The sequence below is a fragment of the Echeneis naucrates genome, chromosome 5, assembly GCF_900963305.1.
Source record: "Echeneis naucrates chromosome 5, fEcheNa1.1, whole genome shotgun sequence".
NCBI classification, from domain to species: domain Eukaryota; kingdom Metazoa; phylum Chordata; class Actinopteri; order Carangiformes; family Echeneidae; genus Echeneis; species Echeneis naucrates.
In genome coordinates, this window is record NC_042515.1 from 6,268,449 (window position 1) to 6,296,074 (window position 27,626).

The 27,626-nt window shown below is 42.2% G+C and overlaps 1 protein-coding gene across 4 annotated transcripts; it reads right to left on the reverse strand.

The window, feature by feature from the left end:
* Window positions 1–74: 74 nt before the first annotated feature.
* On the reverse strand, window positions 75–26,819 carry tead3b (TEA domain family member 3 b). Of its 4 annotated transcripts, none has more exons than XM_029501547.1 (15): window positions 26,651–26,819; window positions 26,053–26,205; window positions 14,316–14,570; window positions 7,534–7,598; window positions 6,463–6,525; window positions 4,877–4,888; window positions 3,806–3,931; window positions 3,635–3,678; window positions 3,408–3,464; window positions 2,974–3,038; window positions 2,725–2,861; window positions 2,373–2,546; window positions 1,798–1,941; window positions 1,505–1,657; window positions 75–1,163 (listed from the first exon to the last, which is right to left on the reverse strand). In XM_029501547.1, exons 3-15 carry the CDS (start codon window positions 14,437–14,439, stop codon window positions 1,050–1,052), a joined length of 1,278 nt encoding a protein of 425 aa, XP_029357407.1. In that variant the 5' UTR covers window positions 14,440–14,570; window positions 26,053–26,205; window positions 26,651–26,819; the 3' UTR covers window positions 75–1,049. The 4 variants fall into 4 exon arrangements, with proteins under 4 accessions (XP_029357407.1, XP_029357406.1, XP_029357408.1 ...); XM_029501546.1 differs by lacking the exon at window positions 6,463–6,525 and adding an exon at window positions 6,668–6,730 and having other exon boundaries at window positions 26,651–26,818; XM_029501548.1 differs by lacking the exons at window positions 4,877–4,888; window positions 6,463–6,525 and adding an exon at window positions 6,668–6,730 and having other exon boundaries at window positions 26,651–26,818.
* Window positions 26,820–27,626: the final 807 nt, after the last annotated feature.

A 27,626-nucleotide genomic window follows, 5' to 3' on the forward strand; every position in this document is an offset into this window, starting at 1 on the left:
TAAGTGCAACCAAGCACGCGTCTTCAGAGAGAAACAACGGGGGATCTCATAAGGATCGTAAAGCCTTGGCTTGTTTTTGTCAGATAAGTAAAGGTCAAGGCATCCTTAGTGTCAAAAGTCAGTTATAGATAGAGGCGTTGTAAGACCTGATTTTTTTTTTTTTAATTGTGTAATAAAACATTAAAAAAGCAGAGCCTTAATAACACGATAACACAACAGAACTTCTCCCTGTACATTTCGAGTGTAAAACTTGGGATGAATTGTTTGTAAAACAACAGGCTACATGAATATCAGTTTTCCCATCCTATTCCTCTTTGTGCCCAAATATATATATATATATATATATATATATATATATAAGACAAGCCTCAAAGCGTCTGAAGTGAATCCATTCCAATTTGTTTTTGTTTGTTGTTGTTGTTGTTTTTTTACAAAACACACCTTTCTGACTTTTTCTGTTCATTCGTTTCATTTAAAAACAAGAGGTAGTAAAAAAAAAAAAAAAGTGATCCAAAGTGGCAGGCTTTGATATCATCTTTGGAGAAAAGGCACTTGCTTTCGTAACATTCCGACTGCAACAACACCACTTGGCTCCGGTTTTCCCACTTCTGTGGTCCTGTTCTCTGTACTCTTTCAACATTACATACACGTCTCTGATTGAGTGTGTTCCCTTGGACACCATGAGAGTCTTTTCAACCTTTCAACACACATTCTCAATCCCTCAGTAAAAAACATTTCAAGCTCCACCAACGACCTCCGCAAAAGTGACCCACTTCATCTGAAGCATGTTGAAACACATGGAAATAGCTACTTGTTTGAAAAATCCATAATTCTTCAGAATTACTTTGCACGCTGGCTTGTTGAGATTATTTTCTCTTGTGTACAACACTTTTTTTTTTTAAACGTAAATTTTGTCCTTGTTAGTTCGTTCTCGCGTCTTTTCAATGGAGTTGTCTTTTTTTGTTTGTTTTGTTTTGTTTTTCCTGGATGGTTGAGCTGGATTGTGTCACGCTTTAGTCTGGCTTTTCCAAAACCTCCCTGAGGAGCTGTTAGTCCTTTACAAGTCTGTAGACGTGATACTGAGCTCCGTGTTCACTTGTGGAAACCTCAAAAACAAAGGCTATACAGAGCAAGGTCTCCTGAGTATCACGATTTGTCACCACCTTAAAAGAGAAAGAGACCACGTCAAGGGAGAACCAGGAAGCACCAAATTATGCTTAGAAATGATCTGATTAGTCGATTATTCTTAGCTAGATGAACTGATCAATAAGCATAAGCTAAGCCTAGCTTGTCTGCCAATGTCTCTAAAGTTAAAAACTCAAGCGCTATTTTAAATTGTTAGTATTATCTGTAAATAAACACAAGTGTTTCCAAGTATAGCTTTATATTTACTCAACATTTGGCAGTAAAGTGAATATCCTTTTTGGGAATCCTTTTTTTTTTTTTCTTTTCCCCAAAAAATGCAAATAGACATTTGAGAATCCCATAATTGACTGCTGCTTACCTGTAGGATAGTGAAGTTTTCGAGAACACTGTTCATCATGTATTTTTCAGGCAAGTGTTTGAGCTTGTGGATGAAGTTGATCATGTATTCACACATAGGAGAGCGGTGGATCCTGTAAACACACTTCCCTCCCTCCAGGCGAGCGTACTCTGTCTGCAACACACACGGGGAAGTGATGGAAAACACACGTGAGTTAAGAGTCAAGTGTCAGGGATGTAAAATTTGAAGTTTTGAATTTGAAGTGCAGTATGCCCCGTGTTTATTAGGAGAGCAGTCATCAATGCAGGCTTTACCTCTACTTTCTCAACAACCTGCTTGCCAAACGAGCAGACTTTGGTTGAAACTGTGATGGTCATATTCTCAATGCTGCTGTACTGGCTGCTGACTCCATAGAAAGACCCAGGACCATCCTGCATGCCACTGCTGTTCAGGTCCGCCTGCAGAGGAAACACATTTCATGATATTAGTGGCCATTACTGTATGTTTTGTCATATTAAATTGCAACTCATTGCAATACAAGTAGTCAAGTAAAAGACAATTTTAAGGTAAAAAAAAATATATATATATAGGTTCAGGATAATGCACTGTGAAAAGCCTCTTCTGTAAGATACAGATGATTTGGTGTCACAGCAAAAAGAAGTGGCTTGCATAAGCTTTAACTTGCTATCATTTAATGTAGGTTGAGTTCCAACAGCGCAGAGTAAAGTCACAACTGCAAAAAGCATTGAGAGATGCACATACGTGATGGGACTTTATAAGGTACACGAAAAAAAAATCTATAAATATTTCACATTGAGCGTACATTAGACGAAGTGCAGCCAAAATGAACAGTTACGACTAATAACAGATGATGAGGAAGATGACCCACCCAGAATTTAACGAGGAAGAAAGCATTCTGAGGGCCCTTCTCATAAAGCTCTTTGAGCCCGCCCTTCTTCTCGGGGAATTTGTCGTAGATCTGCCGGATGTCCACGGCCTCAAGGAGTGGGTCGCTGTAGGAAGGGTTGGTCTGTCCAATGTGGACAAACAGATGTTTGCTGTACTGCATGTTAAAAGAGACAGGAGAGGAGAAACGGTTAACACGAGCTGATAGTTTTACCACATCAGGATGGTCCAGATGGGGTCAGAAATATTTTGTCCATCATCAAAGTCCCACTTCCTGGGACACAAAACCTCCATTGTATCTGTTTGGTTCCTGTTAATGGGAAACTTTAACTCACGTTGTCTGGGTCTCTCTGAACCTCCATGAAGGCCGAGTACTCCAGCATCCGCAGCTTTGAGGAGGCGATGGTCCGGTCCTGCCACACTGGCACAGCTGTCGCAGTTGGTGCAGGAGGAGGCGCCAAGGGCTCATAACCTGGACACGCACATGCAATTTCATAAAAAAAAAATAAAAAAATCAGCCAACTGTGGAAGAAAGCTGCCATTTCCAGGTCACTTGCTTGTTTTTAGCATTTACTTCTACTCACTTGGTATGGATTGTGGTACAGGACCTGATAGGCTTGGGTACGGTGGCTGTGCAAAAGGTTTAATACTGAAAGACAGTGAATCAACATGATGAGACAATGACATTAAAAACATAGTGACATAAAAAAAAAATGTGATGTTTTTGGTGCATGGGTCTAAATGTATTATATTGTATGTATTTTTGATGGATGTCTTCCTGTTAGTGTCACAGTGGGAGCACGTGTTGCTGCACCAGCTAGGCGTAAGTCCACCTGCTTCGTTGCTTCTTAATGATGCAAATCAGCATCGATCAAGAATAATTTTTACGAACAAAATGATGTTCATTTGCCCGGTGGTGATTTAAATCAGTGCAGGAAACATACAGTGCAATATAGTGTAGAATAAGAGTTAGTTCTTCTTTGTGCACACTGTTGGGCCTCATCTAAGGGGAACTTACGCATGGCTGGTGCGACCAAGCCCAGGAGTCCTTCCCGGGTTGAGATCTAGAACCAGCCTATTGTGCAAAAATGTGATCTGTTATTCATGCCTTGCCACGGGACATTAAACCTAACCCTTTCATTCTCTGATTTAAGCATTTACGAATCTCGCTAGCGACAGTATCTCTCTTTACAAACTGCACACCCTATGCGGTCTCTTGACAGATAGGCTGGGGGGTTTACTTACTCCTGAGAGGGTCCAGGCTGTCCTGGGATTGGACCAGACCAGAACTGCAGAGTAAATAAAAATCATCATTTCTTTGTGATGAATGAAATGCTCTGGAATCTAAGCATGCGGTGTGTGGAAAAAACAACCGGAGCAACAATTAGAGATGAACAACGTGAATGTTTGTCTCACTCTGGTTGGCTGGTAGGGGGCAGGAGGCAGTGGCGGAAGATGATTCTTTATTATACTCGGTGAGACGATCTGCGCAGACGACAGTGCTGCCATGTTCTGCAGGGCTTTGTCTTTAGATGCCTGATCCTACAGGTCGACACATGAGAATGAGGAGAATGAACCACAAAGTGGCGTCATAACCTAAACATCATCCTGCTGCTGCAAGCGATTCTGATTGAGCATGGAGGAAGTGCTTGAGTAGGGATTTCTATGTGTTTGTTACTGTAAAATCACATTTGAGGGTTAAAATAAATACACTTTACAATTTTGGAAATCTTGTAAAATTAGATAAACAATCAACCAAGAAAAACTGTTCTAATGATCTTCACAATTGGATTAAAATGGAGGCACACTTTTTGAAAGAACAGTTGTACAGAATAAAGCTGAAAGAAGTGGAGAAAATGAAGCAGTATTGCCCCGCTGATATTCAAGCTTGGGTCAAGGCAAATTGAAGCTTAGTTAGGTTTGTGTTATCAGGATCACCACAGGAAGAAGAAAATAAAAAGGAGTGCATTGGCTCAGAAAGCAGATTTGTATTTAGCATCAACAAATTGGGTTTTTACTCTGCAGGTGAGCGCAGTTCTATGTGCATGAAATGAGCAGCACATAAGAAATGCAAAGCCACACATGGTGCGTGACACAGCTCGGGATTTACAAAGTCGTCAAAACATCTTACTTTCATTTGGCTTCAAACTCAGAAAATACCTTCTTTTTCTGTTGTTTTTTAAAAGAATGGCCTTCATGATTAAAAGGAAAGAAGCGAAACCCTCAATCCAAGAGTAACACCTTGTGCAAAGCAAGCGAGACTGTGGCTTCTGGCAGAGGCTGAGGGGATTAAACTACATCAGGCAGAATGCACAGAAGTGCCGTGTTCAAAGCGCGGCGGTTTCCTCAGCACCTATGCGATCATTATGGGATAGCATTGGGGTTGGGATGCCATGCCAGCAGAGGGCCACAGCAAGGGGACAGTGCATTGGTGCTGCCAAACAAAGGGGTTGGGGGAAGCATATTGCACAAGTCAGATTCACTTACCAAATTCATTGCCTGAATCAAAAAAAGAGAAACCATTAGTGCTGTGCAGTTCTAAATGATGTGTGAAGATGAATTAGGAGTTTCTCAAAACTCAAAAGTTTCACATCATGACTGAGAGCTCGCTGTGGATCAGCAGCTATAAAGTTCAGTGGGCACTATAAAATGTTTGTTCAAACATATGTTCAGATTGTATTCAGACTTTCTACAGAAGGCTGAATGCAGCTCTTAAGCACTGCAATAAATTTTGTACAAAGTACGTAACAATAAGATCAAGGATGGGGAATTTTTGTAATAAGATCCTGTGTATAATTCAGAACAATTCCACAGAAGGAAAACATGACGCAAACAATAAGTAAAAAAAAAGAAAAAAATGAAATCCTTGGAGGTTTGCTCTTCAGTGAGAACCAGAAAATCGACAGCTAGTAAATTTAGTGTCACATTTTTTTCTTCACTAATGTTGATACAGCTGATCTTACGATTGAACTTTTTTTCCAGGAAGCATCTGTTTTTCTATGACAGATGAACTGCTAAATGTACTAAGCTGGACGTTTGATCGACCTTCGAACAGAGAAGTGGCTACAACTACATTTACTGTTTAATAACTATTGTTATTGTTGTAAAGGTTAAAGGTGCATGGGCCAAACTATTTAACAAATATGCGAGCATGTAGTTAAAAAAAATTCTCCAACCAAATATGTCATGTTGTGTCAAGGAGAGCAAACAGCAGTAGCTGAGCTCTGGAGCTCAGATCTCTGTGATAAATGAGCCGATTCCTGTTTTTCCCAGAACAACAATGTGGGTGGACTGAACAACATGAGACGCCACTTAAAAGTGGATTCATTTATGAATGTCTCACAGCTTCATTTAAAAATATTATGGATGCTGAAATCCACTGCGGCTTTAGTCTGCATGAAAGGCTTTAATTTAGTTAACCTTAAGCTCTCGGCGCAATATCCTTAGTAACTACTTGTAAATCAACTGCAGATTTTTCATTTATGTAAATATACAATAAACAATGAAAAGTACAAGACAGTAAAACACAAGTCGAATTGAGAACTATGACGGCTAGACATCAGATTCATCTTAATTCATGTTCAGTTTTACCAAAGACATCACAAACAGACACTTTAAAGTACAGTAGAGGGAGTTATAGGGAAAGGAGGCTCAGAGAGGTACAGTAAGCTGCAGAAATGCAGCTGGTACAGAGAATAGACAGAGCTGAAGCATCATGCAGCTAAACAGCCTTTCACTGGGCTCATGAGCTTGTACAGCATGCCTCTGCTTAATTTACACCTGAATTTTAATAAAGAGATCAGGCCCATAGAAAATGCAGCTCAGACCTACAATTAAGATCATGAAGCTTGGTCTGTTGCATCGCATGGATGCAAGCAGGACTGTTGTTACTTATTTTTATTATTTATTTATTTATTTATTTTAAATCAGCTTTAATCGTCTGGATTTTCCTCGCCAAGCTTGCGTCCACTGGCCCTGCATCAATGCCAGGACTGATAATATGCACAGGTTCACTGGTTAGTGCAAAAGCCAAGCCATTACCAGCCCCGCCGAGCCCGCCGTGAAGCGCATACCTTTAGCTTTGACTGGATCTCGCGAGATTTTCTCCGGGCGAGAACCTGCAAGTGGCTAGAAACCTGCACAGAAGAATAGCCAAGAGGAGGGAAGAAGAAAAGGAGACAGGGAGAGAAAAGACATGGGAAGAAAGAGAGAAGCCGTAACCAAAGAGGAAAGAGACGCTCAGTCAGTGTTGCCGGGAGGCAGGCTGGCTGCACCTACCTTTATACCTGCCTGGTATTCACGAACTTTCTTCCGTGCTAACACCTGTATGTGACTAGACACCTAAAGGGGTGTGAAACAGTTTTTGAGCATAAAACAACATTCACTCAGATACATGCACACTTACACATGCAAGGGCAGACATATACACACACACACCCTTATAGTATGCAACCCATGGCGCATGTGAGCTGGTGATGTGTGTTCTTAGTACCAAAACAAAAACCAGCTTGATTGAACAATGAAGGATGATCTGTGTAGCTGATACTCTATAGCTACTTTCTCTGGCTCACAGACCTTCGCTGCTGTCCAAAAACCACTGATTGTCTTTCATTTAAGTGCCCATGGGCACTTTAGCTTATTTTTAACCAATCTCCCTGCCTCCTACTGACTACACAACAAAATGTGTATTAATCCACATGTGGAAATCCCCAAATAGTGTATTAATCACTCCTGCTTCACTCCAGTTTCCTCAAACCCAGTTCCCCACCTGTTCGGGAAATTACTCTTATTCCTATTTGTTGAGTGACACAATATATTTGTGATGCTTTAACAGTGACATGTTATATCGTAAATATTCATATATTCAGTAGGAACCAGCCGGGTTAAAGTGGAGCGTCAGAAAATACCGTGACGCACATTGTGACAATCCCTTTCCTGGATTTGGATATTTAATAGGGTGTTTAATAAAGTATTCATATGATAGAACCAGATGTTTTGATTTCCTGGTAATCTTCTACATTTTGTGCTAAGGATCTGGAATTCTGATCTGATGATACATTTGTTATGACGCAGATGATCAACGTAAGCCAAACCCACATACCATTATTCCAATCCAGCCCTCAAAGTCAGTACAACTTGTTTACCTGTTTTCTTGTCCGGGTTTTGCCAGTCCTCAGCTTGATGTATCTGGCTATCAATTCATTGCGACCTGAAACCAAAGATAGAAAACATGGTCACCAGACAAAACAAAAATACACAAAGATGTGACAGAAAACATGCCAATTGTGGGTCACTGCTGATTCCCTATGAAGGACAGAAGGTGGCACTCTACTCAAACCTTCGATACGCGTCTGTTTAAAAGCATTGTGGTGTGACCTTTCCCAGAGCTCCTCAGACCTCAGGCTAACACACTTTTGTCATGGGTCAGAGGCCACAATAACACCTCTGTTTCCTATAGGTCACCTCCATATTAAAGTTTCATTTCCAATCGAAAAATAATTTGGACATCAGCAGTTGATTTTCTCGATTCACCCATCAGTTTTCATTATCTTGTTTCACACCTCCTTATTGTCTGCTCACATAGTCCTGTAGCCTAATTACAGAGAGTGCTTAGAAAACAGAAGCATGTTTTTCATGACATAACATCTACTCTCGACATTCTGCACAAACAGGTTGCGCAGCGAACAGGCTTCTATTCTGGGCTTTCATGGTCCCCTTTACTTTTAGTGCTGAGCATGTGCTTGAAAAGGGGCTGCCATTTTAGCAAACGACCGCTGGGCTCAAGTAAGATCAACTTGACTATATGAGGAGTGCAAAAAACATAATTATGTTGTCTCAAGGGAAAATCAGCCCATCATTCGTTCTTACTTCTTTTTGTTGCCAGGTCACGCTAGCTGAGTTTCTGTGGCTGAAAAGTGGGCCAAAAGGAGAGGTTGAACTGCCGTGTTGTTATGAATAATGACCCGAATTCTTGTAAACTTGCTGACAGAAATTTTCACCGACCAAATGTGGTCAAGTTGTGCTCTCTGAAGCGGACACGGGCACACACAATAGCTGTGTGGGTTGGAGGTCTACGGTTTAATAGCTGTTAGAATATCCAGACACATAATGACAGGAGAAACAGGTTCTGTTTTTTTTCGCACACTCCTTAACATTTGGCCTCCAAAAAGCCCTGGTTAGTGCAATTACCATAAAAGTACTGCAGGCCATGTCCGGCAGCCTTGCAGCGCTTGTTGTACTCCCCAACCAGTCCGCCCAGCGGTCGGCCAGCAGAGCATAGCTGAGCTGTCTGCCGATACTGAGATAGCCCCTCCCCTCCTGCCCTGGGCCAAGGATGGACACGCCCGCTCCAGCGCCTCCGCATTCCTGACATTCCTCTAAGCCTGTCACATCTGTGCTACCCAGTCTGATTGGCCTGGGCCTGCAAACACAGCCAGAGCTCGGGCCAACACACACATGCTCGTATGCACTTCCAGCTCCAGGAGAAGCAGGGGTTAGAGCCGGACTGAGGGCCATTAGGTTGGGGTAGGGGGTCGTTTGTTAGAGAGGGAAAAAGGGGGACAGCTGATGCAGTAACTCTTGGAAGAAACACAAAGCCATAACTGTCTCTGCCAACAACTGCCACCTGGCAGCAGAGCAGCCCCTTTTCCCAAAACAACACCACTTTGTGACCCCGCATCCAACGGACACCAGCACCTGCTGCCGACCATCCCAGCAGAGGATGGCAGCGAAAGAACAATGCCAGCTTGACCCCTGCCCAACTGTCACCCTCAATCTCTTCTGCCGGGGGTCAAAAAGGGAAAAACATTACATGGACCCAACCACAGAGCTCGGCCATGATTTTCACACATATGCGTGTGTATATACTGCAGCACGAAGCAATGTTTATACTGCTATTAAACTCAGTTTTACTTTTAAAATTAATGTGATCATGTAAGGGAATTTAAAATAACAGCTGAGATACTTTTACTCTAGCAAGTATTGTAACACTGTGGTGTGCAGGAATGCCTTATAATAGTTATTATTGGACGGTAAATGTGTTTGGTTCATTTGTCGAAAGTGAAGTTCTGTGACTGTGAGCTGAGATCACATTTCCATCTTTACCACAACATCTGGTTGGTTTTGTAATATTTGAAATTACTTCAGTATATATTTCAGTTTGCTCCTGAGATGGACAAATAACTGTGGTGCTCACTTTCAAAGTTTGAAATACATTTTTTATAAAGTCACATTCTCACACCGCTCTTTCTGCTCAGTGGACAAAGTAAAACTGGATTATGATACTGTAAATCATGACACGCTAAATGATATATAATAGAACTTCAAGGTAAGAAAAGTGAAAAGTGAGTCAGGAGTCCTGTGTTTAACCCCAGACATACAATAAAATCCAGAGGGTGAGCTGATGCCCACAATAACAAAATATCTGCAGCTGGACAAATCTAAAATTTCAACCTGACAAAATATGTGAAAAAAAAAAAAAAAGAAAGAAAACAACAAAAAAGCTGATGTCTTAAGACTTGAGAGCGGCAGCTGCATGGTATCACGGTCTTCATGGTCTCAGCACAGTTTACAGATAATTAGTACTAGTTTTTGAAATTCTGTGACCTAGTAGGACTGGTTATTTTAGTTTTTAGTTTTAAGTGTTCTCTTTAAGCTCAACAGTTAAATTATCGAGGGCATGATCGCTGCTGTCACTCCACAGCCTTTGCAGCCAAGAGCTGCTCCAACTTGACATTGTGTGAGTGTGTGTGTGTGTGTGTGTGGCCGGGGGCCAAGGGGGCAGGGGTGGGGCATTCATGACAGGTGCATACAAACAGACACACTCGAACAATCGCATGCACAGCCTCACTTGTCCTGTGAGTCTTTTCGAGCTGCTCATGCCTCCCTTGCTGATTGCTCAACGCCCACTCAGATCGCTGCAGGCTGCCATTCTTAACCTCTTCCCTGACAGGACACGCCTATCTTTTTCTTTTACTACATGACCGCTGGAATTTTCCACTTCCATGTGAAGATAGTGAGCGAAAAGTTAATCTCTCTTCACTCTCTAAACCAAACCCCCACCCTCCCTCCCTACACACGAACACGCAAACCTCCCCCTACCATCTCTCTCTCACTCTTTCTCTCTCTCTTGAACCCTTTCTCCACCCTTATTCTCTCCCCTCCTCCCTTCTCATAACATTGAGGTAATCCAAAATTGCTAACATACTGCTCAGCCATGACTGAAAACATTCCTAACATCTCAGTGAGGGGGCTGACAGGGAAGCACCAGGCGTGCTAAGTCATCATTACAGGCCTCTCTGCCCCCCCCCTCCGCTGTATCTTTACACGCATGTTTTCTCAAAACTTTGTGCATGCACTGAACCTGCAATTAATTCTTAATGTGGCTTTCAAAGGTCAGAGCAGACATTACGCCTCCCTCTCTTGCTAAAATCTTTCCTGTTCTTTCTACCCACAATCCTGTGCAGTAGTAACAGCTGCAGGGCTGAGAGAAAGGTTTGTGTGTCTGTGTGTGTGTATGCTTGAGGTCTGACACACCTGTCGAGGCCAGAAAACGCAGGTGAACAACATGTTAGCACAGAGCCAGAGCAAAACAAGACAGGCCGCATTTCTTTGGGCACATGCACACTTCAGTTATTCCTCTGAACTGCGGGTGAAAAATGTGACAGCTATTTAATTCCTGAGAGCAAACGTCTCTGAGCCGGGGCTATTGCTTCTCGCTTGTTAAACTTCAAAAGACACTGACAGTGACAGATAGTCACCTACTGTGTGAGTGGATTTTAACTGGGACACTGATTGTTCAATAGCCCCAGAGTGAAGAGTGTGAGGAAATCAAAGGAATCAGTGTTTTGATATTTTGGGAAGTTGCTAAATTTGTTTTTTTGTTTTTCGTTCAATTTTTTGTCAAAAGTTGAATGGGAAGATTGAAACCAATCGCATCCCTGTCTTGGTAGATGTCAGGCTGCTGCCCTCATAGACAGCCAGTCTGGCTAAATCTTCTGAATCTGCCTACCAGCCACTCAGAAACGCAAAGATTACCGTTTTATATCTCATTGGTTTAATCTGTATGTAATCCGAGGAAGTGCTGGTGAGGGAATTTTACCCTCAGCAGGAGCCAGGCTAGCTGTTTCTCTCGGGTTCTTGCCTTTATGCTAAGCTAAGCTAACTAGCTTGTTGCTATAGGCTTAAAAATTGACCTCTTAAAAAAAAAAAAAATGCAAAAAACTGATCATGATGCTATGAACTAGGATGAACCTCTTAGAGCTGCGATAAAGTTGACAATTGCAGATTTGAAAGCTATTACACGATGCACATGTTATGAAAAAGATTTGTTACGATAGCAGATGTACTTTAACTGTTACAGCTGTGATTACAAGAGTTTCATTTCTTTATGTGTTCTTCAGAAATAACAGAACTGGCTGTTAACACATGATTTATCAAAAGTGACTATTGTTCTCCTTTGAAATGTGTCACCACTGAGCTGCGCAAATGACAGGCAGTGCTGCTGTGAAGTCAAACAGGTTTGTTGAGGAAAGAGTATGTGTAGGTGCAGTCCACTTGCTAATGGAAATCTGCAGAGGTTTCCCCAGCAAAACAAATAAATAAATAAATAAAAATGAAAAGAAGAAAGTATTCCTGGCAGAAGATGTCGAAATACCAGTGGGGAAGGATGACTTGCCTGCTTTTGGAGGCCACTGTGAGTCTGAGACTCCAAGGTTGACAGCATTACATACAGAGGAATCGTTAACATTCCCCTAACCTCACGTCAGGGCAGCTTTTAGATGTCTGAGGTAATCACCTTGTCAGAAGGCTTCTTCTGGGGCATGCCTTGGCTGTGCCAGCAGAGCATCAGATGACTAATTGTAAATGGAGAAGGTGTTTAGTGCTCTAGAAAAAAAAAAAAAAAAAAAACAGGCCTGCAATAGGGGTCCCGAGCATTTATTGCTAGGGGGACACGTTTGTGCACAGCGAGCATCTTTGTTATTGCTCTTGTGACAAACTTATGAAGTTGGACTTAATGCTGATCAGCTACACAAAACGGAAGAGTTATGCCAGATTCAAATTAAAAATGTCTGCAGTGATTTATTATGAAGCTCTTTAAAAAACACTCAAATCAAAAGTGTTTTAAATTACATGTTTCGTTCAGGAAAATTAAATTTTACGACTGTAGTGTAAATTCTTCACGTCTGCCGAAAATATTGCATGAAATGAAGAATTGTAACTAGAGACGAGACTAAACATGATATTATTGAGATAATTTTTTCTTTTGCAGTTGATTAATTTGCAAACCCCTACAATATCACAAAATGTGAAAAATTATGCATAAAAAAAATTACAGGCATTAAAAAAGTGATAAATAAGATAATTCTCTCATAGGAGACGCTGAAATGGGAAAAAGATTGGCATTTCTACTTGCCAAATTATTACAATGAGCAATGGATCAGAAAAAAACATTCTGATTAATAGCTTGTTAGTTCATTGATCAATCAAATATTAAGACTATTTTTCTTGAGACAAGTAAAAAAAAAGGTGCCGCATCTTGACAGTTATTTTAGCTACGTGCTTGTCCTTAAATATCAAAGAAGAGGATGAGATTCCATCTCGGGTGAGTCAGGCCAAATGAATCCCATCCTTCAAGGGCAGAAAAGCCACTGACAAAAAAACCCAAAAAACAACAACTCAGCACTTTTAAAAATGAACACTAATGCTTCTAAAATACACCGTCTGTCTGAGACTTGGTGGCCTAGATTGATGGTTTTTATGGTTGCATTGAAGCTGGAATCAATTTCAAGTTTTTGAGACATGATGGACAATAATTAAAGGGCAGAGACGTTTTACAAAGCAGGCTTGAGGGAGTTGAATTACAATGGCAAAAAGAACATAATTTCTCAAAAACCAAGAAGAGGTTTTTTAAGGACAAGGCCAAGTAAAACATTAAAGAAAGGAACACAATTTCTGTCTATCAACATTTTACTGCCATTCAGCAATATGTCCAGCATTGTATGCTGAGTCTAATTAAAGAAGCGTGCACTGTCTCAATAACAGGAATCGGAAAGTGGGATCAAAATAATGCAATGCAAATGCCTTCAATTTCCCACACCTGGATATCGGTGATCCCACCAAAGGCCCTGCCAGCGAATCCATCTGGAGTTTTTCGGGACATTAAGGGCTCAACACCTGCAATTTAATGAACATGCTGCAGGAAACAGAATAACTATTCTGAAACCATATGGGTGTTTAAAATCTTCGACAGAACAGCATGACAATGGGGTGTTTTTGTTTTGAGTCTCGATTCACGCTGTGCAAGATTATTGTTAATTTGACCGAGCCATCCAGCATCAAACACAACACCTCTCCGGGAGAAAAAAAAAAAAAAAAGCTCCCACCAGCCACCTCTAGGCAAACTTATCCCAGCGTGGTGAGAAACGAGCGCCTGGTGTTCAGTGATTAAAAAAAATAAATAAATAAATATATATATACAGACAGAGAGGAGGTTTTTGCGAATGAAATGGTATTGAGGAAGTAAAGAAGCAATAAAAGAGGAGGTGTTAAAAAAAAACCCTCTGAAGAGATAGATGGGTGTAAATCAAGGGAAAGAGCTGAGATGCTCTGAGGACAGCAATAACCAGCTTTGAGAGTGCTGGTGCGACTGGAAGAACCTGCCCCTGGGTCACAGCACGACAGGTACGGGCTTGTAACAGAAGGAAAACATTCAGCTCTGTGTGTCGAAGATGTGACACGTGCAAAAGAGGAGGAGAAGCGTTTTTCTTCATCTCTTTTCAGGGCCCTGTAGTGGATGTTTGTTTTCTTTCAGCCCACAAATTTCTGAGGAATGGATGGTTTTCTCGTGTTTGTGTGCTCATTATGGAGCTGATTTCCATGTAATTGTTGTTCTTTTGTTTCCCTGGCTGTTTTCCAGTGCACCCACCATACATCTTTCCCTCGTCTGACAGGATAATTTTCCTCCTGCCGCAGGGGGGGTAGATGGCGAGGGCCTCCTGGAAGCTCTGCTCGATGTCCGGGCTCCAGACGCCCTCGGCGTCACCGTCCATGGTCTTGTCCTCGTTGTCCCCGTCCAGCCCATCTTCTGGGCTACCGTTGGCGCTCCACTCGTTGGACGCAATGGTGGCGGCTCCCCCTGGGCCCAACCCCGAGCCCCAATATCAAAGGATCTGTAGAAGATCTGTGGAAAACAGCACAAGTTAGAGAGCACAAACAAATAAAAGAAACTAAATCACGCTTTAGGCCAGCCTTCTCTTCATGGGTTTTATCTGTGACAAGCAAAAAAGTTATGATGCATGACAAGCTTCAATTTCACTTCACTTTTTTTTACTTTTTAAGTGTCCCTGGAAGTAAAATAAAAAAGTCAATCGTCACTAGGCTAGTATGCATGAAGGGTAAAAAATGAAATAAAATAAAAAAAAAAAAAAAAGCTCAATGTATTTATGTCACAGAATAAAGTTAAAGTGTCCTGTGTTTATGTTTTCTCCAGAGCAGTGGTGTTCAAAAACACACGGGTGGAACCATAAAACAAAAACGTTCATTTACTGATATAATCTATGCATGTCAACGTAGTCTATTTTTTTGCCGTAACAAAGAATGAGGAAGCTGAAAAAGAGTTTCACTGTTTGAACCGGTGGCACAAGTTTCATGAATCCAGGAGCAGTTCTCCCAAACCTCTCGGCCAACTGAACTGAGCTAATCTGAAGGCGAGGAGCTCGGTTTGAGGGTCGCCTGTAAGACACAGCGCTGGTTAACAGCAGGATCAATAAAATGCAAGAGCAGGGATTTGATCAAAGCTTTCATACGGTGCAAAGATTATCTGATGATTGTCCTGAAGACATCTACACAAAGTAGAACCAGAACTGTGTGGGTTCATGTAAAGCATGATAAATTGGCAGCTTAAATAAAGGATGTCATTCCTCTATAGGTCACAGTTTTGGCTTCCTTTGTCATTTTCTTTATTGCCATCATTAAATTTGTATGAATAAACAATGTTAACCGTAATTATTACTATAATTTCCTCAATTTTATTTCTCTGAAATGGCCAAATGAATTCAAGATATTCCATAAAATGAAGTTTAAAGACCTCACTAATCAGCACTGGCCTCAAAGAATGCTTGTGGTCTGGGAACTGTGTCTCAATGTGGTCGGCTTATGGCTGACTGCAGGCACAGATCTTAAGTATTTTTCAAGCTGCCTTTTCTGCGCTGCATTGTTTCTGAGATGGATGTCTATGAGGTAACCAAGATCCTCTGAGGATGCTTGTGTTTGTACTTCAGCATTTCTGCAGATGATGACAAAAATAAAGCGATGAATACAGAGAACGCCAAAATGAGCGTTCCTGTGGGGGGAAAAAAAAAAACCCCAAAACTATAAATAATCAAATTAGGCAAACGTTTAGAATTGCTGTAAGTTAGGTGAAGGCATTGCAGATTATCTATTTTCTGGTATTTTTTGAGCTGTCTTAGAGAGTGAGAAAGTCAAAACATGTTAACCGTTGTAACATGAAAGTGACCATTATTATTATTATTATTATTATGTGGTGCCTCATAATGTACACCAAACATTTGTGGTCATGATCTTAATATATCCGGACACATTCATGATGGGACAGGAAGTCTACAATATAAATCCACATTCAGATTAAATGAAAGATGGACATGAATAATATCCCAGGAATATCCCTTAGTTTATGTGTCTGTGTTTAGGGAGGTCCGCATTTTGTAGCTTTGCCGAATCCTCCAAAAGGAGAAGTGGAGGAACGGTGATGTTTCCTTTGTCTCCACCCTCAGAGATCAGTTCTCCTGTTCCTGCAACTATATTCTGCCGCTTGTGACAAACAGCACGGTGTTTACGGGTGTCCCAGAACCCTAAGGAGAGTTTCACCGATATCCACAAGTCAAGCTGCTAATTTTAGTCGAGGGGGTAATGGGTATGGTGGAGCCGGTGGAAGAGGGTCGAAACTGAGAACCCATCAGCAGCTCAAATGATCCTTCTCGACGCTCACAGATCACACAGCTGGATTGCCACCAAAGAACTGCGTATGACCAGCATTTGGTTTGGTTTGATCGTTTTCTGTCCTGCCAAAAGGCACAATGCAAAAATCTGTATCCAACTGACAATAACAAAAACCACACATAAATGTCTTCCAGCTTCTGAAACACCATCTAGAATTATAATAAACTGAATGGACTGTGAGAAAAAAGGTAACCAGCCATAGAATTACTCATTCAACCAACAATTATTGATTTAGGGCAAAATTAATCACTGATTAATGATGAAAAATGTCTTTTAGCGTCAACGTGTTGTCTTTGAATGTCTAAAACCAAAATGTTTTCATGTTATTGACAACTAAAGGCAACAAATCTTCCTATCAAGGAGAGTGGAGATATTTATCATTAGTCATTGAACCTTGTTGCTTGAAGAAAACAAAAACTGAGATTAGGGAAAACTACCACTGACATTTCTCTGGCTTAACAATTATTTGATTAAAATATTATTGAGCAATAATGAAAGTTGCTCAAACAGGCGGTGACATCACTACGAGTTTGCAGCAGCCCAAGTTACAGCAGATGCTGCACGTGTGGTCTGGTGTGAAAAAGCCTTTCAGGCGGCCCGTAAGAATACACAGGTGCCGCGGGGCAACAGCTTCAGTATAGTATAATGAAAGACTGGTGAGCACAGTGAGACAGGGAGCGAGGGGGGAGCCGCTCTATTGTTTATATCCAATTATGGCAGAGAAAACACTGAAAACTTCCTTCCCACTGTGAGCAGTGAAGAGCAAGTGAGCGCTGGCCGGTCCTAACGATGTGGACGGAGCTCCAAGTGCTCACAAGAGAGCGTTCAAGTGAGGTGCTATGAAAGAGACGCTCTTCACTGAGAGAGGGGCCTGAATTCCAGACATGTCCTTATTAAGAAAGGGCTGCGAGTGCTCACTGTTTCTCCTCCTGCCTCCCTTGTGTCAACCCAGCGCCCGCCCTCCCTCCTTCCCTTCTCTGAGCAACCCCCCAACCCTCTCCCCCTTCCACCCCCTTCTACCCAGCACTCAGAACGTCTCTACCCAAATAAGGACAGGAGACCAGGGGATGCGTGTATGGGAGGAGTGGGTGGTGGGTGGGTTGGTTGGCTGGAGAGCAGAGAGGGGAAAAGGGGGTGTGTATGGGTGATGGTGATGGGGGAGGGAGCGAGGGAGCGAGGGAGGGAGGGAGGAGGGGGTTTGTTGTCCAATTTAGGCGTCCACTTTGAGGTCTGGAAAACAGTGGGATTGTTCCAGCTGGAATGCAACATCAGCAGTGAACACGCTCCCGCTTCGTGACGCTCGGAGCTCAGACGAGAGGCAGGGCATTGTCACTGGAGCCACTTTTCAATGCATCCTCTGGGGGAGTCACAGGATTTAAATCAGGACAATAGTCATAGCTTCATGACAAAAAAAGTGAAAGCTACATGACGTTACCAGGACAGTTTTATGGACTCAATTGAAGCAGTTAGTTTGACAGTCGCAGCTCCAATAAATGGATTCAAGATGACAACCTTAGAGATTTGGTGTCCTGTGTGATTTACAGCCGCTCCACCATTTGTAAAGAATCAAAACTTCTAATTTCCATATTGATCATATTAAAAATGCTATTACAAGCGCAGTGTGTTGTCCCCTTGAGCCAAGTTTGGGTGAGAAACTTCAAAACAGAGCAATGACTCACACAATAAACTAAACTGCAGATACAAGAAGTTGCACTCATGAGCACACACAACACGCAAAAACATACAATCCAGCCAAAAAGGTTCCCAGTTGTGAGAATTTGTCGTATGATTTAAAAAAATCTTATTCCTTTAGCTTTTATGCTGGTACTCAAATTAAAAAAAAAAAAAAAAAAAGTTAAATGACACATCTTGACCTTTAGGAAGCTGCGATATTAATTATTCAGCACTTCCTGATATAATAAAATCTGCACAAGTTATTGATCAGTGAATGATGAATGGACAAAGATGCTTATCATTAGCTGTTGCACAAATCTGTGCATCAGGAGTTTGTCTGATGGTCTGATGATGAGTTTGTTACAGATGTTGACCGAATGACACGCTGCTCTCACATTCAACATGAAAAAAAAAAAAAAAAAATGAAGGACACACCTCCCCTCCCACTTTCTGGGATTCAGGCCACGGGACTCTGAGACCAACATGCTACAGAATTCCAATGTGCTGCAGGAATGTAAATAACGCTGCAAAGCTATGCGCCTCGCACGTTCATTCAAACGGCACCATTCATGCACCAGAACCCCTCTTTCCCATTTTCCCAGCCTCGAAAGGGAGTGATCACATTGCAGTCTGCTCTCAGCAATCGGCTTATCCCTGCTCCAGCTCCGTCCGTGAACTAACAGGGGTTTATTGGCACTCATTACTCCCTTTTCCCTTTTTCTTTTCCCCCCCAGACAGGATTGTGTGCGTTGAATGATGTCCCAACGAATTCCAGTAATTCTACTGAGTCACTCTGAGGCTGCTGGGTCACACGGAGGAAAGCTGTCAGTGCAGCCTCAACAAGGAAACGGTTTCCCTCGCAGAGGTTTTTTTTTGTGTGTGTGTGTGTGTGTGTGTGTGTGCCACAGAGTGAACGAAATCCCTGACAAACACCTACAGGCTGGAAAACAAACAACGTCTGTGTGTGTGTTTCCGTAATAAATGGATGGCCTGACATTCAGCATTCAGCAGAATACTTACTCAGTCAGAATAAGCAAGGATTACATTTTTTTCTTTTTATTCAATTTCATCTTCCACTGAACATGAGCTCATCTTGGTTGTCTCAGATGGACCGGACAGATGGATTTCTACTTACACAGCGGAATCCAAAGTCTACAGTGAGACAAGACCTTGAGTCAAAATTATTCTGTCATGTCTCTGACTTTTATGGCCTGATGGCAACATCTTCTCTCCAGTTCATTGGTGGGAAAGAAACATTTGTTGAACCAACCGGCGCTTAAGACCAAACAGGATGGATCACAGGAATATATTGAAACAGAGACTAAACAGCCCACCATGAGAGCCATGCAAACCCACTGAGCTAAGACAGCAGTATTAGGACCAAGAACAACAGTTAGACACACTGTCTGTACCGTTAGTGACCTTTAAGTCTCAGGTTTTTCATCAAATGTAGTTCATTACAAACACATGATGTATCGAAGTGTTTCAGCTGTGGTCTCTCAAAGCAACTGAATTTCAGCAGAGACTAACTCCTCAATGAAAGCACAACACAACAGTCAGAAGATTTATTCTGATGGTGTCGAGCCAGCCCAAGCTCCACGCATAAAAAAACGACTTTTTAATGTCACTTGTTAAGCATTCTGTAAAACCAGACAACAACACAACAAACAGACAGGCGCTTTTTCTTAGACCAGTCAAGAAACAGAGTTTGGTGAGGCGATCCAAATTACGTAGACTTGTGGCTCTTGTGGTCTTTTTTTTTTTTTTTTTTTTTCAACATATCAGAATCAGTAGACTCAGATGAATTTAACAGACTTCCTTCTCAAACAACAGCTCATGCACAGCTAATCTGTTTTGGTTCCAGTGTCAGTTTAGTAAAAGAAAGAAAAGAAAATAACTTTTTAGTTAGTTTTTTATTTTTGCCCACTTGTTGGACAGCGCAACAGATTTTGAACACAGCACCGGCATATTATCACCTTCTAAAGTTAAAAGTGCTTGATAGCAAACGGCAGCTTTACACATCCAGAGAGATATATTGGTTTTCATTTGGAGTCATGTTTATAATGTGACAGCATTGTTCCACTTTCCTTTGAGCTCCATTTTGGTCCCTACCAAGTCCTGAGGGAAATAATAATTATAAATGCTCCGCTATGTTCACAAGCCTGTTGTTGAGTCACTCTCTCGTCTGTTTCATGAGAGCTTTGTGTTGAAAACGGTGTTGGAGAGCGTTCAGACTGAACCAAAACACTGACGATTGTGGGCTGTCGAACCAAAACTGGACTGAAAATAGCCCAACAGCTGAGGGGAACTGCAGAGTCAGGAGATTATTCTCTGATTTCACCCGTTGTAATGACATTCACAGTCACCTCATATGCTGTTAATAAAACCACTGTTAATAGCAGCTTTAGGCTAAAGTTTAATCATAAAAGCAAGATCTTTGTTATATCCATATTACATCAATTCCTGCAGCACTTGCAGCAGACAAGAGAACTTTATTATTAGACCAACGTGTTTCAGCTTGTGCATCAGGTCCCCCGGAAACTGAAATACGTTGCTCTAATAATACGTTTCTCTGTCTTCCCTAAATGTTGTTGACGTTTTGACCTTTTCAGACTATTTCTGTATATTTTAGACTTTCTCCATGCACCCTGGTAGGTGAGGTTGATCCACGGGCCTCTTCTTCGCTTCTAAATTGATTCTGAATGAGACACTTTTTAATATAACTTCTTGTTCATTTTTAGCCACCACCCATAAGCACTGTGCATAAATCAGCTCCCATCTTCTTTCCCGTCCCCGTGACTCAACTCTACTGACTCGAGTCCCAAAGCAGATTGTTAACAGATTTCCATCAAATCTGTGTCCCACTGCCGATCCATCAGGCCTGCTGTGTTGGCATGGCTCGTCACTGCCCCACTGTAAGAATGTACAGACCACCATCTGTTTGCTCACCACTGCAAGTGGACTACGAGTTTATCCGTCTTTACAACTGCAGCCTTTTTAAGGTTGCTGGTGGAGTTGGGACACTTGCTGGCAAAGAACAGACTCCTGCTGGGAGCCAAAAAGACCCCCCCCCACTCCTCCCCTCCCCCCGCCGCTCAGCTGGGAGTTAAACACACCTCCACTGAGCTGAACGTTGAGACACAGTAACAAATCTGCAGCCTAAAACTCCTCCACATGAAAACCACAAGTCTTGTTAAGGTTGAAGGGCACTCACAGATGTAGAGGGAGCGTTCGCTGTCACAGTAAGAAACCCCCCAGCACCTACAACGCCACACACTCACCAACAGCCACACAAACACACACACACTTGAGGAAACAACAGGACTTGGCGGCAGAAGGAGCAGCTGCTCTCTAAGGTCAGATTACAGATAAAGAAAACATTTCAGGTTCCAGGCCAGAAGAGCGAGCAGCTCTCTGACAAGAACGGGAAACGCTGCCTTATTCGTCCTGACACACAGATGCATCGGCAGTAAAAAGCACATGTTTAACAGAATTGCTGCACCTTTATTTAGGGGATAAACGGAAGGCCACGAGCTGGCTGGTGACACTGCCGCTATCCTTAGACTCATCGAAGCATGAGCCCCATCTCCAAAAAACAAAATGAAAAAATAAATTGGAGTCACCGCCCTCCCCTCTCCTCCCCGTGTCTGTGTTTGGCCCTAATAAATTCTCTCCAGCTCCTCCAATAACTTCCTCCTACTTCCTATCTGGCAGTGCGCTCAGGAAACAATCAGAGCTGAGAGTGAGAGGAGGGCTGGATAGCCAACAGCTCACACGGCAAGAGGCAGAAAGACAGGCAGAGGGAAAAAGCCTAGACAAACACACACATACATACGAACACACATGCCACCCCTCGTCAAGTCAAACATTTGCAGTGCGATACCAGCTGCCCAAGAAAAATAATAATGCTCACAGCCAACGTCCTGCACGCAAGAATGAACAGTCACATTGTCTGTGTGAAAATGATCCAAGTTGGAACAGACATTACATTTCCAACATAAGAAAAAAAAAAAAAAAAATCACCACAACTGGCTCCTATTTGTTGTTTTCTTGTAAACAAATCACACAGTGTGGAAACGGGCTAGCTCACTCTGAAGAGGTAAGAAGAGGTTACTCGTTTCCTCAATGAGTCACTGTGCGACTCAGCCGGATAAATAAGTATCACACACCGAGCCAGCGCATGAACATAAGACCTGATTCATTCATTCATTGTTCTGTTTTAACGCTGGATGCTGCTGGCTACAAGGTCAACCTTCAATTGTCACACTTTTAGAGAATTGAGCTTTAATCCAGCCGAAGAGGGAAAGACTGACACAAAGCGAGACGACTCAGCCAGAGTACTTTTTTTTTTTTTTTTAAACAGCCTGAATCAGCATTTTAATCGGAAATTTTCCAGGGGGACGTAGCAGAGAAGCCATTCTAGACTGAATTGGTCATTTTGTGGTGCGGGGAGCGGTTTGAAGCCATAATCTGTGAAACCTTTAAGACATGCATAACTCTGCAGCAGAACACACCAGTCAATAACTCATCTAACTGTAGAAATGGTAGAACAAGGCATCAAAAACTGCAATGGCTTTGATCGGGGCCATATAGAAAACGGTTTCACGAGGAAAAACCACAATTAGACTTGTAAAACAAAGAATAAAAAAAAAAAAAAAAAAAAAAAAAAAGAGCCCCAGCAAAATTCGTAGCACTGTTGCAGTTTTAATGTATGTGGATCCATAAAGGACTAATCGTGCCTCAGAATCACCTGTGTTGTTTTCTATTATCAACAGCCACAGTGAACAGCTCTGTGCTGAAGAAAGAGATCATCCCCCAACCCAAAACACTCTGAGCACAGGGATTAAAGGGGTTTCACATGAGTGCCCTTGGGTCACTGGAGCTCCAGTGCGACACACAGGCCACACACACACACACACACACACACACACATCTCTGAAACCCCAGACAGACCCGCTGAATAAGCGAGCCTCGTGTTATCTATAATGGAGGCTGAAGGTGCCACGGACGCTGGCACACATGCTGCAGCCTCTCAGGCCTTTCTTCAGAGCACGTTTATGTGGAACATCTCTCGCAACAGTTGGTCGCCACAGAAAGGAATAAGACGTTTAGCAACTTGGGGACAACTGACACAAAGACTACACTGTTCTAGGCCACTCCCTGGCTCCTCCCCTGAGTGGTTCGAACAGGAGGCCAGAAAGCTTATCTGTGAAAAACTCATGGTTTGGTAGGTGTAAACACATGCAGTGCATTAACGTCAATACAATGTTGATAAATTGTGCTACTGGCGACTGGAGACTCTGGTGTACTGCTTTCTGTTGGTGTGAGAGCACGCAGCTCTTGTCGCGTTGCCTTTTTTGTCGCCATTTGTGTCGCTGTAATAAACAGCTCAGAGTACAGTGCACTCTTCATCAACACAAGTGCACTCTTTACCCAGCCGCTGCAAGTTAGGATCAAACTGTATATTGTATTCCCAATTGTCATTAATGCCCCACTGCTGAGAGTGGCAGGCCTTTCCCTGAGGCCTTCTATGCGCTCACCATGCAGACATAAGTGGTATTTGTTCAGATCTGGGTTGACAGAGGGCTAAGTGTCCACCATTTGGACGAGCACTTCTGGGGATGGTGCTAAAAACCAACCCAGCTCTGCACAAATGGGCAAAAGCTCATTAGCCATTCTTCTGTGGGTTTAACACAAACGGGCGAAGCTGCTGGTGACAAACGCTCAACAGACCTGCATCCAAAGTAAACACTCTCTGCGGCCTACGGAGAGGATGCACCTCCTCAGCTCTGGAATCAGCAGAACACCGCACATTATCTGAGGCAGCTGCAGTCTCTCCAAAGCATCTGATCAAGCATATGTTTTAAAAATCAAAAACATCAGAGAGCTGCAGATTCTTCTTCTTTTTTGCCATTTTTTCCCCCTCATGAAGAGAGTGCGCGCTCATTAACTCTTCCCTCTGATAAACCTGAAGGAACACAGCTGGGGAGTTGGAAAAAGCGAAAAACAGACACTTAAAGGAGATATACCCCCAAGTCTAATCTAATTGACCTCCATGACATGAGCAAAGTTGTAAAACCTTCCCTCACATTTAACTCACACGAGTTCAGAGCATACATATTAAATCCACAACGGCTGAGAAACATAAAGTAGTTTCAAAGGAGGAGGAAAAGAAAAGAAAAAGACCACATTGTACATTGAGAAGCCTGATGCATTCATGCTGCATAAAAACAATGAGGGAGGATCTGTTGGAGCAGCAGAATACTTAATCTTTTCCAGATTTACCCATCAGCATTGAAATCTATTATTAGGCATCTTGGCGTGTCTCATTTACCAAGGACACATTGTTTGGTGGTGCTGGTTGATCGTTTCCTCTCAGAACATCATTTCCACATGTTAATATAAAGCAAGAAGCGTTGACGCGGCTTGAAGCTTTACCTCTCAACCATCAGCAAACATGACAGGAAGGTGTGTGATCATCATCCATATCTGAGTTGCATGAAAAGATTGCAGCTCCAAGAGAAAATAATAATAATAAGAAGAAATAATAAATCGAGAAGGAACAGTAAACACGCTTACCCCAAGCTTTCTCGAGCAAAAAAGGTTAACAAGTATGTGAACTCAATTTAGAGGAAGGTCTGTCGCTGCAGTAAATACAAACAACAAAGTCAACAGGTTATTCTGCTTACTGTCACCAACCTGACTGACTGCATTCTGCTCGGACGCCACGGTCGGACCTGTTGACTGGCAGTGATTTAATCCGGCCGCTCATGAGACTGCACAGATCACAGATGAAGGAGATGCTAACTTGTCACTCCTCGAGTTCTCCAATGAGCTGAAATTTTCAGCTTTGTCAGAAAAACGGAATAAATCAAGAAATCAGTTGGTACCTATGAGGTTGGGCCGAGCCTGAAGCGACAGCAGATACGGGCCTGAGGCAGCTCTGACATGGCTACACACTTATCTCTCATACATATCCATGTGTCTCAAATCCTCACCTATGAATTATGTACTTAGAAGGACTTTGCAGAGTATCATCACATGTCCTGTCTGTTGGCACAAACGGAGACAGAAAGACAGAATGAAACTAAGAGTCTATCTCTAAGATAGACCCAGAATACTTATATTCAAATTAAAGATGAATTTAAATTTAAATGATGACATGAACATATCATGACGAGACATCGTTGAGTAATGCTGAGCTAGAGTTAATATTTTTTTTAATAAGGTTATTATGGATGATGATGTCACTGTCCCCCTGTCCTGTCATTTCTCATAGAGACACTTCTTACATCATTTTTGTTTTTCTGGTTGCTTTAAGAATCAGAGGATCAGAATCTCATCTCTGTCGACCAAATCAGAAAGTTTTTCATTTTCTTATGTTTTTTTTTTTTATTTTAATAAATAACAAACTCCAACATAGGAGCTGGCTTTTCTAAAAGCAAAACAGATTTTCTTTTCTTTTTATTTAGAGAGCACAAGTTCAGCTCCAGGTTGGATTTACCTGGATTTATTTTTAAATTCCTCATAAGTTTGTAAAGATGCAATAGTCCACTGCTGGTAGGTTTTCTACGCCCCCCCCCCCCCCCCCCCCCCCCCCCCCCACACACACACACACACACACACACTATGTATTGTTGTACATCACTGTGCCTTAAAAAAAAAAGAAGAAAACTGCAAATCAATGTTTGTTAGAAATTGGATTTGTTGTTCAACAGAACAAAAATCCTGGTAGCTGATTCAATTTCATCTCACACTCGCCAGACAATAAGATAAAGATAACTACCGATCCCCTTTTTAATAACACTTCACATGTTTTATGTTTTATTTCGCGTTTTTTGTTTGTTTGTTTGTTTTGTTTTGTTTTGGTAAAAATAAGAAAAAGTTTTCTGGAGGGGTCGGGGGTGCTTTGGATGTCTGCTGGCTGGTGAACAGGAGATGCGTGCTGACAAATCAACAGCTTGTCTTACCTTTCGGTGATGCCCAGAGACCCGAACCAGCCTGAAGTTTTGCTTTATTCCTCCAGGTCGTTTCTGATCGCGTCTGTCGGAGGCTGAAGGTGTAAAACTGTCGGATTCCTCCGGAGGAACAAGGCTGGAAGTGTTGGAGGGTCCGGACACGAACTGTGCGAGACACAAAACAAACATATTGGCCCAGATCTCTGCTGACTGTCACCATCAGAGGATAAGCTTTTCTGCTTTTCTGGGTTTTGGGTTGTTTTTTTTTTTTGTTTTTTTTTAGGGGGGTGGAAATCTGATTGTAGAGAGCGGTCATAGATAGATAGATAGATGGATGGATAGATGGATAGATAGATATCCCCCTGCATGCTGGGATAGTCACACACAATAGACTACCAGTCTGGAAATGTTTCCTTCCCTCCCAACGCAGAGAGCTCCGCGGAAAAATGTAAAAAATGACAATGATCTGAAAACTTCACCGAGACAAGCGGCGTGAAAAAAGTGCCCACGAGAAAAAAAAACAGAGAGAGAGAGAGAGAGAGAGAGAGAGAGGGAGAGAGAGCGAAGAGGCTCTTAAACAGAAAAAGGAGAAGATCTGTGCTGCACTTACCTTTTTATTATTATTATTATTAATAATATTATGGCAGTCACCTTCCTCTGCTCAGTGGAAGCAGCCGGCCAATTTGGGAAGTTTGTTAAAAAAAATGTTGGCGCCTTGTTGTTTTCCCTAATATTTCTCAGAGGTTTGACAGTATAAGTGGAATGTAAAGTATGACTTTGGTATGAAATCAACGCACTACACTGGAAAACGAAGGGGAGGGGAAAAAAAAAAGAGAGAGAGAGAGAGACTTTCAAGGAGGAGCCACTGGCGCGCGTCAATCAACAGGCTTGGGGGGCCGTGACTTCACTTCAGGCCCCGCCCCCCAACCCAAACACACACACACACACTCACAAACACACATACACACACACACAAAACCCAGTCTGTGGCAACACACGCACCAATGGATCTGTGTTAGATTTAAGTAGGAACTAAATGGGCTCAAGTAGTGTTAAAAATGCTGATACTGCTTCACGGGCTTAAGTGTTTCAAGAGACTTGTACACTTTTGTATTTTTTTTTTTTTTTCTGCACTGCACAGCGGAAATGATCACACGTGTCTTAGGCAATTTGCAAACCAAACACAGTCAATGAATATTTAAAAATATAAGAGTTTAAAGTTCAGTCAGATGACACGGGCCTAATAATCTCAAAGAAATACTTGGGATGCAATTTGAATGTTAATCCACCTTAAATCCTCCACCCGAGAACATCAAATACACGTCCAAACCCAACAGATCTACACACCACATCTTGATGTCAGATATCTGCCTTCCCTTATATAGCCATGGCAGCTTATTTATCTGTGTGTATGCACATGGGCTGTGATCATGTTGAATCTTTGTCCTGCTAACTCCCCCTTAGCTGCTGCAATGACAAGCAAGGACAGATATTTGGGATAATACAACATGTGAGTCATGGTAGATCGCATGCGATGATGTCCAGTGTTTATCCAGGCAGACTCTGTTCACACCCCCAGAACTTTG

Excerpts from the sequence above, each read along its gene's own strand:
- tead3b (XM_029501547.1), bottom strand. The coding sequence starts at position 14,439 with ATGGACGGTGACGCCGAGGGCGTCTGGAGCCCGGACATCGAGCAGAGC. Across the intron at positions 3,679-3,805 it reads CCCCCTACCAGCCAACCAGA|TTCTGGTCTGGTCCAATCCC; the intron begins GTGAGACAAACA and ends TTTACTCTGCAG. Across the intron at positions 2,547-2,724 it reads TTCAGAGAGACCCAGACAAC|TACAGCAAACATCTGTTTGT; the intron begins GTGAGTTAAAGT and ends TTTAACATGCAG.